The sequence below is a fragment of the Tachyglossus aculeatus genome, chromosome 23 (assembly GCF_015852505.1).
Source record: "Tachyglossus aculeatus isolate mTacAcu1 chromosome 23, mTacAcu1.pri, whole genome shotgun sequence".
In the NCBI taxonomy this organism is placed as follows: domain Eukaryota; kingdom Metazoa; phylum Chordata; class Mammalia; order Monotremata; family Tachyglossidae; genus Tachyglossus; species Tachyglossus aculeatus.
In genome coordinates this window covers 42,393,084-42,408,889 of record NC_052088.1, presented here as the reverse complement: position 1 = coordinate 42,408,889, position 15,806 = coordinate 42,393,084, and the positions used below count along the sequence as shown (strand labels likewise).

Genomic DNA, 15,806 nt, shown 5'->3' with positions numbered 1-15,806 from the left:
GCAAGGTGATCAGGTGGTCCCACGGGGGAGTTCTCAGTTTTAATCCCCATTTTACAGATGAGGCACAGAGACGATAAGCGACTTGCCCAAAGTCACACAGCTGACAATTGGCGGAGCCGGGATTTGAACCCCTGACCTGCGACTCCAAAGCCCGGGCTCTTTCCACTGAGCCACACTGCTTGTCACGTCTTTGTCTTTTTTTTTCTGGTATTTGTTAAGCACTTACTATGTGGTGAAAACTGTTCTAGGCACTGGGGTAGGGACAAGTGAAATAGGGTGGACACGGTCCCTGTCCCGCACAGGGCTCACAGGCAAAGTAGGAGGGAGAAGAGGGATTGAATTCCCATTTTACAGTTGAGGAAACTGAGGCACAGGGGAACACCCAGTGGAAAAAGTCAGGGCCTAGGAATCAGAGGTCCTGGATTCTAATCCTGGCTTTGCCACATGCCCGCTGGGTGACCTTGGTCAAGTCACTTCCCTTCTCGGGGCCTCAGTTACCTCATCTGAAAAATGGAGGTTGAGACCGTGAGCCCCGCGTGGGACGGGGACTGTATCCAACGTGATTGAGTTGTGTCCACTCCAGCACCTGGCGCATTCATTCAATTCATTCAGTCGTATTAAGCGCGTACTCTTCTTCTTCAATCGTATTTATTGAGCGCTTACTGTGTGCAGAGCACTGTACTAAGCGCTTGGGCAAGTACAGTACAGCAATAAAGAGTGACAATCCCTGCCCACAATGAGCTCACAGTCTAGAGGGGGGGAGACAGACATCAACACAAATAGACATCACTATAAATATATAAAATGGTAGATACGTACATAAGTGCTGTGGGGAGGGGGGGAGACCAAAGGAAGCGAGTCGCGGGGCGCAGAAGGGAGTGGGAGATGAGGAAAAGCGGGGCTAAATCTGGGAAGGCCTCTTGGAGGAGGTGGGCCTTCAATAAGGCTTTGAATGAGGGGAGAGTGATTGGCTGTGGGATTTGAGGATTTGGGATTTGAGGATTACTGATGCAGTAATCCAGGCGGGAGAGAAGGAGTGAGTGTATTAATGCGGTAGCGGTTTGGATGGAGAGGAAAGGACGGATTTTAGCGACATGGTGAAGGTGGGACCGACAGGAGCCGGGGATGGTTCGAATGAGAGAGACGAGTCAAGGATATCGCCAAGGATACGGGCTTGGGAGACGGGAAGGACGGCGGTGCCGTCTACAGTGACGGGAAAGTCAGGGGGAGGACGGGGTTTGGGTGGGAAGGTAAGGAGCCCTGTTTTGGACTCGGTAGGTTTGTGGTTATGAGAGGACATCCGAGTAGAGATGTCTTGGAGAGAGGGAGAGACATCAGGGCTGGAGATGGAGATTTGAGTATCATCGGCATAGAGGAGGTAGTTGAAGCCATGGGAGCGAGTGAGTTCTCCAAGGGAGTGGGTGGAGATGGAGAATAGAAGGGGACCCGGAACTGAGCTTTGAGGGACCCCCACAGTCAGGGGGTGAGGAAGGAGACTGAGAATGAGCGGCCAGAGAGATAGGAGGAGAACCGGGAGAGGACAGAGTCAGGGAAACCGAGGCTGGATGACGTTTCCGGGAGAAGAGGGCGGTCCACAGTGTCGAAGGTGGTCGAGGGGGATTAGGATGGGGCAGAGGGCATTGGATTTGGCGAGAAGGAGGTCATCGGTGACCTCTGAGCGGGCCATCTCGGCGGAGCGAAAGGGACGCAAGCCAGATCGGAGGGGGTCCGGGAGAGAATCGGAGCAGAGGAATTCGAGACGGGGGCGTCGACGGCTCGCTCAAGGGGTTTGGAGAGGAAGGGAAGGAGGGAGATGGGGCGATAACCGCGGGGTCAAAGGAGGGTTCTTTTAGGAGAGGGGAGACGTGGGCATGTTTGGAGGCGGCGAGAGCGAACAGTTGAAGATGGCTAGCCGTTTAACAAATGCCACGATTCTTCTCAGGATTGCCCTTTCTCTTTTTTTTTTTCTTTTCCGATTTCCCTTCAGCTGCTGGTTCAGTTTGTTCAGAACACAGCCATCCCTCTGGGCCAGGGGCTGGTGGAACCGGAGCCCAAGGACATCGCCTGCCTGTCCCTCCTGCCCGTGACCGACACCTCAGAATGCAGCCGGATGCTCTTGCCAGGTACCACCCCGGCCGGGGCGGTGACCGGAGACCCCTCCGGCTCTCGGATGGGCGACGGGAATGGGGGAGAGAGGGGAACCGTCGGGTGAGTGTGGGGGGAAAATACCCACGGAGACGGGAGTGTGCTTAACTGAAACCAAGAGGGAAAGGGCAACGTCCGTCCTTTGAGGGTAACCAGAAGAGGTAGAGTTGCCTCCCGGGAGACGGAAGGAGTTTAGGACAGTGCCTGGCCCGTAGCGCTTGACCGCGAGCCCTTGGTTGGGTAGGGATTGTGCCTTATTCCTTGCTGAATTGTACTTTCCAAGCGCTTAGTCCAGCGCTCTGCACGCAGTAAGCGCTCGATAAATACGACTGACGGGATGATCGAGCGGATTGTTATGTCACTTCCCTCCTCAGCGCCTCAGTCACCTCACCGGAAAATGGGGAGGAGACTGGGAGCCCCATGAGGGACAGGGACTGTGTCCAACCTGATGAGCTTGTATCTACCCCAGTGCTTAGACCAGTGCCCAGCGCACCGTAAGCGCTTAACAGATACCATTAAAAGTAAAAGTATTTCCGTCCTGGCCCCTGGCGGATTCCACTCGCCTCCAGATGGGCTCCGGACTCTCTGTGTGTGTGTGTGTGTGTGTGTGTGTGTGTGTGTGTGTGTGTGTGTGTGTGTGTGTGTGTGTGTGTGTGTGTGTGTGTCCGTCCCTCTGGCTGTCTCCTTCTTTCTGTCTCCCTCTCTGTCTCCCCTTCTCTCTGTCTCCTTCTCTGTGTCTCCTTTTCTCTGTCTCCATCGCTGTCTCCTTCTCTCTGTCTACTTCTCTCTGTCTACTTCTCTGTCTCCCTCCCTCTGTCTCCCTCTCACTGTCTCCTCTCTGTCTCCCTCTCTGTCTCCTTCTCTCTGTCTCCTTCTCTGTCTCCTCTGTCTCCTTATCTGTCTCTCTGCCTCCTTCTCTCTCTCCTTCTCTCTCTCTCTCCTTCTGTCTCCCTCTGTCTCCTTCTCTCTGTCTCCTCTCTGTCTCCCTCTTTCTCCCTCTCTGCCTCCTTCTCTCTCTCTCCTTCCCTCTGTCTCCTTCTCTCTGTCTCTCTCTCTACCTCCTTCACTCTCTCTCCATCTCTGTCTCCTCTCTGTCTCCTTCTCTGTCTCTCTCTGCCTCCTTCTCTCTGTCTCCTCTCTGTCTCCTTCTCTGTCTCCTCTCTGTCTCTCTCTTTGCCTCCTTCTCTCTCTCCATCTCTCTGTCTCCTTCTCTGTCTCCTTCTCTCTGTCTCTCTCTGCCTCCTTCTCTCTCTCTCTCTCCATCTTTGTCTCCTTCTTTCTCCTCTCTGTCTCTCTCTCCCTGTCTCCTTTTCTCTCTCCATCTCTCTGTCTCCTCTGTCTCCTTCTCTCTGTCTCTCTCTGCCTCCTTCTCTCTGTCTCCTCTGTCTCCTTCTCTCTGTCTCTCTCTCTGCCTCCTTCTCTCTCTCTCCTTCTCTCTTTCTCCCTCTCTGTCTTCTTCTCTCTGTCTCCTTCTCTGTCTCCTCTCTGTCTCTCTCTGCCTCATTCTCTCTCTCTCGCCATCACTCTGTCTCCTTCTCTCTGTCTCTCTGCCTCCTTCACTGTCTCTCCATCTCTCTGTCTCTCTCTCTGTCTCCCTCTCTCTCTCCATCTCTGTCTCCTCTCTCTCTCTGCCTCCTTCTCTCTCTCTCTCCATCTCTCTGTCTCCTTCTCTCTGTCTCCTCTGTCTCCTTCTCTTTGTCTCTCTCTCTGCCTCCTTCTCTCTGTCTCCTTCTCTGTGTCTCCTTCTCTGTCTCCTTCTCTCTGTGTCCTTCTCTCTGTCTCCTTCTCTGCCTCCTTCTCTCTGTCTCCTTCTCTTTGTCTCTCTCTCTGCCTCCTTCTCTCTGTCTCCTTCTCTGTGTCTCCTTCTCTGTCTCCTTCTCTCTGTCTCTCTCTCTGCCTCCTTCACTCTCTCTCCATCTCTCTGTCTCCTCTCTGTTTCCTTCTCTGTCTCTCTCTGCCTCCTTCTCTCTGTCTCCTTCTCTCTGTCTCTCTCTGCCTCCTTCTCTCTCTCTCCATCTCTCTCCTTCTCTCTCTCCTCCTCCTTCTCTCTCTCTCTCCAGCTCTCTCTCTCCATCTCTGTCTCCTCTCTCTCCTCTCTGTCTCTCTCTGCCTCCTTCTCTCTCTCTCCATCTCTGTCTCCTTCTCTCTGTCTCCTTCTCTCTGTCCCTCTGCCTCCTTCTCTCTGTCTCCTCTCTGTCTCTCTCTCTGCCTCCTCTCCTTCTGTCTCCCTCTCTGTCTCCTTCTCTGTCTCCTCTCTGCCTCCTTCTCTCCCTCTCCATCCCTCTGTCTCCTTCTCTCTGTCTCTCTCTCTGCCTCCTTCACTCTCTCTCCATCTCTGTCTCCTTCCCCTGTCGCCTTCCCCGTGCCTCGGTTCCCCAACCTGTAAAACGGGGACGGAGACGGCGAGCCCCACGCGGGCCGGGCCCGCCTCCTCCCCCGGGTAGCTCGCCTCCGCCCCAGCGTTTAGCACAGCCCCCCGGGGCGCCGGCGGCGCCTCCCCCACTAGTTTTTTCCCCACCCCAGATGACAGCGCCAGCCAGACGCGCTCCTCCAAGGAGATCCCTCCCTCCTCCGTGCTGCGGAGCGTCCGGGTGAGCGTGGGGCCCAACGGGGAGGAGCCGCGGGGGGCCGGGCCGGCGCAGAAATCCCCCGGCCTCCCCTCCGGCCCGGACCCCCCGGGCCTCCTGCAGGACCTGCAGCCCGGCGACAGCACTTCCTTCATCCTCCTCAACCTCACCAGAGCAGGTGCGCACCCTCCCCGCCACCCTCCGCCTCCGAGAAGCCCGCCGGGAGACCTTGGGAAAGTCACTTCCCTCCCGAGGGCCTCGGTTCCCCCGGTCTCCCTCCTGCAGGGACTGCGAGCCCCCTGCGGGAAAGGTTTTGGGCCCGACTTCATTCACTCGGATCTCCCCCGGCGCTTAGAACAGCGCTTGACACGTAGTAAGCGCTTAATAAATACCAAAATTAGTAGTAATATTATTATTAGAGTCGGCGCTTCACAAATACCACAAGAAAAAGAAAGCGCGGGCTAGGGACGCCTGTGCAGGACAGAGACTGCGTCACTTGGATCTCCCCCGGCGCTTAGAACTGCGCTTGACACGTAGTAAGCGCTTAATAAATACCAAAATTAGTAGTAATATTATTATTAGAGTCGGCGCTTCACAAATACCACAAGAAAAAGAAAGCGCGGGCTAGGGACGCCTGTGCAGGACAGAGACTGCGTCACTTGGATCTCCCCCGGCACTTAGAACAGCGCTTGACACGTAGTAAGCGCTTAATAAATACCAAAATTAGTAGTAATATTATTATTAGAGTCGGCGCTTCACAAATACCACAAGAAAAAGAAAGCGCGGACTAGGGTCGGCGCTTCACAAATACCACAAGAAAAAGAAAGCGCGGGCTAGGGACGCCTGTGCAGGACAGAGACTGCGTCACTTGGATCTCCCCCGGCACTTAGAACAGCGCTTGACATGTAGTAAGCGCTTAACAAATACCACAATTATTAGTAGTATTATTATTAGAGTCGGCGCTTCACAAATACCACAAGAAAAAGAAAGCGCGGACTAGGGTCGGCGCTTCACAAATACCACAAGAAAAAGAAAGCGCGGGCTAGGGACGCCTGTGCAGGACAGAGACTGCGTCCAACGTAATTCACCTAGTAATAATAATACTAATAGGGGGCTGCACTTGATTATAATTAATGGTTATATTAATTATAAGATGTGATGATATTAATAACTCAATAATCTAATACTTCCTGAGAATAATGTAATGACGATGGACCGATTCACTGCCCTGCCCGCAACGTAATTCACTTAGTAATAATAATACTAATAGGGGGGCACACTTAATTATAATTAATGGTTATATTATAAGATGTGATAATATTATTAATAGTCTAATACTTCCTGTGAATAATGTAATAACGATGGACCGATTCACTGCCCTGCCCGCAATTTAATTCGCCTAGTAATAATAATAGTAATGGGGGGCACACTTAATTATAATTAATGGTTATATTAATTATAAGATGTGATAATGTTAATAACTCAATAATCTGATACTTCCTGAGAACAATGTAATGACGATGGACCGATTCACTGCCCTGCCCGCAACGTAATTCACCTAGTAATAATAATACTAATAGGGGGGTGCACTTAATTATAATTAATGGTTATATTATAAGATGTGATAATATTAATAACTCAATAATCTAATACTTCCTGAGAACAATGTAATAATGATGGACCGAGTCACTGCCCTGCCCGCAACGTAATTCACCTAGTAATAATAATACTAATAGGGGGCTGCACTTAATTATAATTAATGGTTATATTAATTATAAGATGTGATGATATTAATAACTCAATAATCTAATACTTCCTGAGAATAATGTGATGACGATGGACCGATTCACTGCCCTGCCTGCAATGTAATTCACTTAGTAATAATAATACTAATGGGGGGCACACTTAATTATAATGGTTATATTATGTGATAATATTATTAACTCAATAGTCTAATACTTCCTGTGAATAATGTAATAACGATGGACCGATTCACTGCCCTGCCCGCAACGTAATTCACCTAGTAATAATAATACTCATAGGGGGGTACACTTAATTATAATTAATGGTTATATTAATTATAAGATGTGATAATGTTAATAACTCAATAATCTGATACTTCCTGAGAACAATGTAATGACGATGGACCGATTCACTGCCCTGCCCGCAACGTAATTCACCTAGTAATAATAATACTAATAGGGGGGTGCACTTAATTATAATTAATGGTTATATTAATTATAAGATGTGATAATGTTAATAACTCAATAATCTAATACTTCCTGAGAACAATGTAATGACGATGGACCGATTCACTGCCCTGCCCGCAACGTAATTCACCTAGTAATAATAATACTAATAGGGGGGTGCACTTAATTATAATTAATGGTTATATTAATTATAAGATGTGATAATGTTAATAACTCAATAATCTAATACTTCCTGAGAACAATGTAATGACGATGGACCGATTCACTGCCCTGCCCGCAACGTAATTCACCTAGTAATAATAATACTAATGGGGGGTACACTTAATTATAATTAATGGTTATATGAATTATAAGATGTGATAATGTTAATAACTCAATAATCTAATACTTCCTGAGAACAATGTAATGACGATGGACCGATTCACTGCCCTGCCCGCAACGTAATTCACCTAGTAATAATAATACTAATGGGGGGTACACTTAATTATAATTAATGGTTATATTAATTATAATAAGTGATAATATTAATAACTCAATAATCTAATACTTCCTGAGAATAATGTAATAATAACGATGGACCGATTCGCTGCCCTGCCCGCAAGGAGCTTGCCGTCTAGAGGGGGAGACGGACGTCAAGCGCTCAGTACGGTGCTGTGCACACAGTAAGCGCCTAATCGATACAGTTGAATGAATGAATTAATGGAAAGAAAGAAATGACGAATCCGGACGGAAATGTCGAGAAAAGGTGGATAAAGGGGAAAATCCGAGTGCTTCGTTCCCCGACGTGCAGTTTTCTTACCCGTCTCCCCCGTAGAGTGCAAACTCCCTGTGGGCAGGAATTGTGTCCACCAGCTCTGTCGTACTGTTCTTTCCCAGACGCTTAGTACAGTGCTCGGCACACAGGAAGCGCTCAATAAATACCGTTGATTGTGTGCAGAGCACCGCAATCAATCAATCAATCAATCAATTGTATTTATTGAGCGCTTACTATGTGCAGAGCACTGTACTAAGCGCTTGGGAAGTACAAATTGGCAACATATAGAGACGGTCCTAAGTAAGCATGAGAAAAGAATCCTCAGGTGGGAGTCAGACACCGTCTATAATAATAATCATAATTGTGGTATTTGGTAAGCGCTTACTATATAGTAATAATGATGATGGCATTTTGTTAAGCGCTTACTATGTGCCAAGCACTGTTCTAAGCGCTGGGGAGGCTACGAGGTGATCAGATTGTCCCACGGTGGGCTCACCGTCTTCATCCCCATTTTCCAGCTGAGGTCACCGAGGCCCAGGGAAGTGAAGTGACTCGCCCAGAGTCACCCAGGTGACGGGCGGCGGGGCCGGGATTCGAACCCAAGCCCGGCTTCATTCCGCTGAGCTTCCCTCCTGCACGTCAGGCGCCGAGCTCAGCTCTGGTGTGGATACAAGCTCACCGGGTCGTGGGGCTCACGGTCTCCGCCCCCATTTTACAGGCGAGGGGACCGAGGCCCGAAGCGAGGTGACCTGCGGAGACCCCCCCGTCCTCCGGCTCCCGGGTTTTGGGGCCCGTCGCTCCTCCAGCCCCGCGGGAGGCTCGCGATCCAAGAGCACGGTGGCCCCCGGGGGGATCAGGAGACGCACGGGACGCGGGGGGCCCCGCGAGGATTCAAATCCAGAACCCACCGCTCAAGCGGCCTCCCCACGCTGGAGCTGCTTTCCCCTTTCCCGCCGGGGTGGTGGAGGGATGGACACCGAGGAGAGCCGGTGTGGAGGACGCCGCGGCCCCTCTTTTCCTTTCCCGCCGGGGCGGTGGAGGGCGGGATCGGCGGGCGTCTCTCCCAGCCACCCACCCCAAGCCGGCTTGGCATGGACCAGGCTCTTCCTCCCGGTCGAGGGGGAAACAGGCCGACCCCGATATCTCCCTGTCCCCTCCCGTAGGCCTGGGCTCCTCGGCCGAGCACCTGCTGTTCGTTCAGGATGAGCCCGAGGACGCCGGGGCCGACTTCCTGCCCGGCGAGGGCGCGGACAGCAGCACGCCGTGGTTCCTCCGGGTCCAGGAGCTGGCCCACGACAGCCTGATAGCCGCCACCCGCGCTCAGCTGGCCAAGAACGCCAAGGCCGGCGGCAACGGTGAGAAGCCGGGACCGCCGGCGGCTTGGGTTGGCGCCTCCCTTCTCCGTCCGCTCCGTCCCGGTCCGTCCGTGGTCAATCGATCCATCAATCAATCGTATTTATTGAGCGCTTACCGCGTGCAGAGCGCTTGGGAAGGACAGGTTGGCAGCAGCGGGGTCACAGTCTAGAAGGGGGAGACAGAACAGAACCAAACATACTAACAAAATAAAATTAACAGAATAGATATGGACAAGTAAGATAGAGTAATCGTTGAGCGCTCGCTATCAGTCAATCAATCAATCAATCGTATTTATTGAGCGCTTACCGCGTGCAGAGCGCTGGACTAAGCGCTTGGGAAGGACAACTCGGCAGCACATACGGTCCCTACCCGACAGCGGGCTCACAGTCTAGAAGGGGGAGACAGACAACAAAATAAAACATACTAGCAAAATAAAATAAATAGAATAGATAGGTACAAGTAAAATAAATAGAGTAATAAATAAATAAATAGAGTAATATTCAAGAGTGATAGAGTAATATTCAAGAGTAATAGAGTAATATTCAAGGTAAATAGAGTAATCGTTGAGCACTCACTGTCAGTCAATCAATCAATCAGTCGTGTTTATTGAGCGCTTACTGCGTGCAGAGCGCTGGACTAAGCGCTTGGGAAGGACAAGTCGGCAGCACATACGGTCCCTACCCGACAGCGGGCTCACGGTCTAGAAGGGGGAGACAGAACAGAACCAAACATACTAACAAAATAAAATAAATAGATAGGTACAAGTAAGATAAATAAATAGAGTAATCGTTGAGCGCTCGCTATCAGTCAATCAATCAATCAGTCGTATTTATTGAGCGCTTACCGCGCACAGAGCGCTGGACTAAGCACTTGGGAAGTCCAAGTTGGCAACATATAGAGACAGTCCCTACCCAACAGTGGGCTCACAGTCTAGAAGGGGGAGACAGAACAGAACCAAACATACTAACAAAATAAAATTAATAGAGTAGATATGGACAAGTAAAATAAATAAATAGAGTAATAAATAAATAGAGTAATATTCAAGAGTGATAGAGTAATATTCAAGAGTAATAGAGTAATATTCAAGGTAAATAGAGTAATCGTTGAGCGCTCACTGTCAGTCAATCAATCAATCGTATTTATTGAGCGCTTACTGCGTGCAGAGCGCTGGACTAAGCGCTTGGGAAGACCAAGTCGGCAACACATACAGTCCCTACCCAACAGCGGGCTCACGGTCTAGAAGGGGGAGACAGAACAGAACCAAACATACTAACAAAATAAAATAAATAGAATAGGTAGGTACAAGCAAGATAAATAAATAAATAAATAGAGTAATTGTTGAGCGCTCACTATCAGTCAATCAATCAATCGTATTTACTGAGCGCTTACTGCGTGCAGAGCGCTGGACTAAGCGCTTGGGAAGTCCAAGTCGGCAACACATACAGTCCCTACCCAACAGCGGGCTCACAGTCTAGAAGGGGGAGACAGAGAACAGAACCAAACATACTAACAAAATAAAATTAATGGAATAGATATGTACAAGTAAGATAAATAAATAAATAGAGTAATCGTTGAGCGCTCACTATCAATCAATCAATCAATCGTATTTATTGAGCGCTTACCGCGTGCAGAGCACTGGACTGAGCGCCTGGGAAGTCCAAGTTGGCAACATCTAGAAACAGTCCCTATCCAACAGTGGGCTCACAGTCTAAAAGGGGGAGACAGAGAACAGAACCAAACATACTAACAAAATAAAATAAATAGAATAGATATGGAGAAGTAAAATAAATAAATGAGTAATAAATAAATAAATAGAGTAATATTCAAGAGTAATAGAGTAACATTCAAGAGTAATAGAGTAACATTCAAGAGTAATAGAGTAATATTCAAGGTAAATAAATAATCGTTGAGTGCTCACTGTCAATCAATCAATCAATCGTATTTATTGAGCGCTTACCGCGTGCAGAGCACTGGACTAAGCGCCTGGGAAGTCCAAGTTGGCAACATCTAGAAACAGTCCCTATCCAACAGTGGGCTTACAGTCTAAAAGGGGGAGGCAGAGAACAAAACCAAACATACTAACAAAATAAAATAAATAGAATAGATATGGAGAAGTAAAATAAATAAATGAGTAATAAATAAATAAATAGAGTAATATTCAAGAGTAATAGAGTAACATTCAAGAGTAATAGAGTAATATTCAAGGTAAATAAATAATCGTTGAGTGCTCACTATCAATCAATCAATCAATCGTATTTATTGAGCGCTTACTGCGTGCAGAGCACTGGACTAAGCACTTGGGAAGTCCAAGTTGGCAACATATAGAGACGGTCCCTACCCAGCAGCGGGCTCACAGTCTAAAAGGGGGAGACAGAGAACAAAACCAAACACACTAACAAAATAAAGTAAATAGAATAGATAGGTACAAGTAAAATAAATAAATAAATAGAGTAATAAATATGTACAGACATATATACATATATACAGGTGCTGTAGGCATCCGGTGGGATTTATTGAGCGCTCCCGCTGGGCAGAGCACTGGACTAATGGGAGACCGTCTCTATATGTTACCAACTTGTACTTTCAAAGCGCTTAGTCCAGTGCTCTGCACACGGTAAGCGCTCAATAAATATGATTGAATGAATCAATCAGTCAATCAATGATTGATGAGTGAGTGAACGAATGAACAAATGAATCAATCAATCGTATTTATGAATCCCCCCCCTTTTTTTTTCTAATGGTATTTGTTAAGCGCTTACTACACGTCAGACATTTTACTGAGCGCTGCGGTGGATAAAGCCGGTCGGGTCGGACACCTGATTTTGACACCTGCTTTGTTTCGTCGTCCGTCTCCCCCTTCTAGACTGTGAGCCCGTCGCCGGGTAGGGACCGTCTCTAGATGTTGCCGGCTGGGCCGTCCCGAGCGCTTAGCGCAGTGCTGCGCCCACAGTAAGCGCCCAATAAATACGATTGAACGAATGAATGAGCGGGCCCAGTCCCTATCCCACACGGGGCTTTTTCCTCCGTATTTCCCAAGACGTCTTCAAACGCCGCCGAGCCGTTTCCGACCCATTGCGACTCCGCGGACTCGCCCCGCCTTCCGCCGTCAAGCCGTGCCGGCATTTTATAATTTTATATCAGTAGTATATATTTATCGACTATTTATAATTTTATATTTATTAGTAGTATTGATGTATTGACCATTTATTGAGAGTGCAGTCTAACAATAAGCAGACACGTTCCCTGCCCACAACGAGCTTACGGTCTAGAGGGAGAGACGGGCATGAATAGACCGTGAGCCTGCTGTCGGGTAGGGACCGTCTCTGTATGTTGCCAAAGCACTTAGTACAGTGCTCTGCACACAGTAAGCGCTCAATAAATACGATTGATTGATTGATGAATAGAGAGAGATGACGGACGTGGACCAAAGTGGTGGGGAGCCGGGCCCGGGGGGTGGCAGAATTAAGGGAGCAAGTCGGGGCGACCCAGAAGGGAGTGGGAGAAGAGGAGAGGAGGGCGTAGTCAGGGAAGGCTTCCTGGAGGAGATGGGCCTTCGATAATAATAATAATAATTTAATCAATCAATCAATCGTATTTATTGAGCGCTTACCGTGTGCAGGGCACTGGACTAAGCTACAAGTCGGCAACACATAGAGACGGTCCCTACCCAACAGCGGGCTCACGGTCTAGAAGGGGGAGACAGAGAACAAAACCAAACATACTAACGAAATAAATAGAATAGATATGTACAAGTAAGATAAATAAATAGAGTAATCATTGAGGGCTCGCTATCAATCAATCAATCGTATTTATTGAGCACTTACTGTGTGCAGAGCACTGGACTAAGCGCTTGGGAAGTCCAAGTCGGCAACACACAGAGACGGTCCCTACCCAACAGCGGGCTCCCAGTCTAGAAGGGGGAGACAGAGAACAAAACCAAACATACTAACGAAATAAATAGAATAGATAGGTACAAGTAAGATAAATAAATAAATAGAGTAATCGTTGAGCGCTCACTATCAATCAATCAATCGTATTTATTGAGCACTTACTGTGTGCAGAGCACTGGACTAAGCGCTTGGGAAGTCCAAGTCGGCAACACACAGAGACGGTCCCTACCCAACAGCGGGCCCCCAGTCTAGAAGGGGGAAACAGAGAACAAAACCAAACATACTAACGAAATAAAATAAATAGAATAGATAGGTACAAGATAAATAAAGTAATAAATATGTACAAACATATGTAGATAGACATCACCCATGATGATGATGGTATTTGGTAAGCGCTTACTATGTGCCAACCGCTGTTCTGAGCGCCGGGGGAGATGCAAGGCCATCAGGTTGTAATGATGGTGTCTTTTAGTCGCTTACTATGTGCCCAGCACTGTCCTAAGCGCCGGGGGGGATACGAGGTGATCACGACTCCACGGACTCTTCTTCTCCGAAACCTTCCGCCGTCAAGTCGCTCCGGCGTGCGCCTCCGGAGAGTTTTCTCGGGAACGGTTTTCCGCCGCCTTCCTCGGCGCGGCGTGGTCCTCGATGGACGTTTCGACTGCTCAATCCCGTGCCGCTCCGGCCCCCCGCCTCGCCGGCGATCCTCATCAACCGTATTTATCGAGCGCTCACCGTGTGCAGGGCACCGTGCTGAGCGCTTGGGCGGTCGCAGGAGCTCCCCCGCCCACCCTCGGGCGTCGATCCGGGAGCGGTGGCCGTTCCTGAGGCCCGGCGGGAGATTTCCCGGTCTCACGGCGGGTCTCCCGTTCCAGGGGAGAGCGTGCACCTCGGTCCCGGCGAGGGGCAGCCCAAGGAGCCGGCGCCCGGCCCCCACTTGCCCAGGGCGGAGAAGAGGCTCAAATGCACCGTGGAAGGCTGCGACCGGACCTTCGTGTGGCCGGCCCACTTCAAGTACCACCTCAAGACCCACAGGTGAGGCGTCTCCCCCATTCCCCGGGGCGGGATCGGGCGAAGCGCGGACGATTCCCGGCTCGCCGTCGTCCAGGGAACGCCTCCGATTTCGGGCCCCGGTAACGTCAGCGGCGGGGAAGTCGCTCATCCTTTCACCCGGAGCGAGGAAACGCAAGCTAGCGGAGCGGCCCGGGAGTCGGGAGGACCCGAATTCATTCAGTCGTCTTTATCGAGCGCCTACTGTGTGCAGAGCACTGTACTAAGCGCTTGGGAAGTCCAAGTTGGCAACGTACAGAGACGGTCCCTACCCAACACAGTCTCGAAGGGGGGTTCGAATCCCGGCTCCGCCGCTCCCGGCCCGGTTCCTTCACTTCTCTGGTCCTCGGTTCCCTCCTCTGTCATTCATTTTAATAATAATAATGATAGCATTTATTAAGCACTTACTGTGTGCAAAGCGCTGTTCTAAGCGCTGGGGAGGTCACAGGGTGATCAGGTTGTCCCACGTGGGGCTCACAGTCTTCATCCCATTTGACAGATGAGGGAACTGAGGCGCAGAGAAGTGAAGTGACTTGCCCAAAGTCACCCAGCTGACAAGCGGCGGAGCTGGGATTTGAACCCACGACCTCTGACTCCAAAGCCCGGGCTCTTTCCACTGAGCCGCGCTGCTTTTAGACTGTGAGCCCACTGTTGGGTAGGGACCGTCTCTATATGTTGCCAATTTGTACTTCCCAAGCGCTTAGTACAGTGCTCTGCACATAGTAAGTGCTCAATAAATACGATTGATTGATTCAGTCGTATTTATTGAGCGCTCACTGTGTGCGGATCATTCAGTCGTATTTAATCGGATTTATTGAGCGCTTACGGTGTGCGGGGGTGAAGACTCTGAGCCCCACGTGGGACGGGGACCGTGGCCGACCCGATCACCTCCTATCTACCCCAGCGCTTGGTGCCTAGTCAGCGCTCAACAAATACCACGATGACTGTTATAATAATAATAATGTTGGCTTTTGTTAAGCGCTTACTATCAATCAATCAATCAACCAATCAATCGTATTGAGCGCTTACTGTGTGCAGAGCACTGTACTAAGCACTTGGGAAGTACAAGTTGGCAGCATATAGAGACAGTCCCTACCCAACAGTGGGCTCACAGTCTAAAAGGGGGAGACGGAGAACAAAACCAAACATACTGACAAAATAAAATAAATAGAATACGTTTGTACAAGTGAAATAAATAAATAAATAGAGTAATAAGTATGTACAAACACATATACAGGTATATGCATATAAATAGAATAGATATGTACAAGTAAAATAGAGTAATAAATATGTACAAACATATATACATATATACAGGGTGCTATGTAAAGCATCATCATCAATCGTATTTATTGAGCGCTTACTGTGTGCAGAGCACTGTACTAAGCGCTTGGGAAGTCCAAGTTGGCAGCAGATAGAGACAGTCCCTACCCAACGGTGGGCTCACAGTCTAAAAGGGGGAGACGGAGAACAAAACCAAACATACTAACAAAATAAAATAAATAGGTTTGTACAAGTAAAATAAATAAATAAATAGAGTAATAAGTATGTACAAACACATATACAGGTATATACATATAAATAGAATAGATATGTACAAGTAAAATAAATAGAGTAGTAAATATGTACAAACATATATACATATATACAGGGTGCTATGTAAAGCATCATCATCATCATCAATCGTATTTATTGAGCGCTTACTGTGTGCAGAGCACTGTACTAAGCGCTTGGGAAGTACAAGTTGGCAGCATATAGAGACAGTCCCTACCCAGCGGTGGGCTCACAGTCTAAAAGGGGGAGACGGAGAACAAAACCAAACACACTAACAAAA

General features: G+C 48.9%; 1 protein-coding gene across 2 annotated transcripts in view; it reads left to right on the top strand.

The window, feature by feature from the left end:
• ZNF410 (zinc finger protein 410) overlaps positions 1 to 15,806 on the top strand; it is a 37,777-nt gene that overhangs the window by 8,108 nt on the left and 13,863 nt on the right. For both annotated transcript variants that reach the window (XM_038765702.1, XM_038765703.1), the window contains exons 3-6: positions 1,988 to 2,123; positions 4,669 to 4,890; positions 8,840 to 9,031; positions 13,798 to 13,957. In XM_038765702.1, the coding sequence (XP_038621630.1) occupies positions 1,988 to 2,123; positions 4,669 to 4,890; positions 8,840 to 9,031; positions 13,798 to 13,957 (710 nt within the window). The remainder of the gene's footprint in view (positions 1 to 1,987; positions 2,124 to 4,668; positions 4,891 to 8,839; positions 9,032 to 13,797; positions 13,958 to 15,806) is intronic.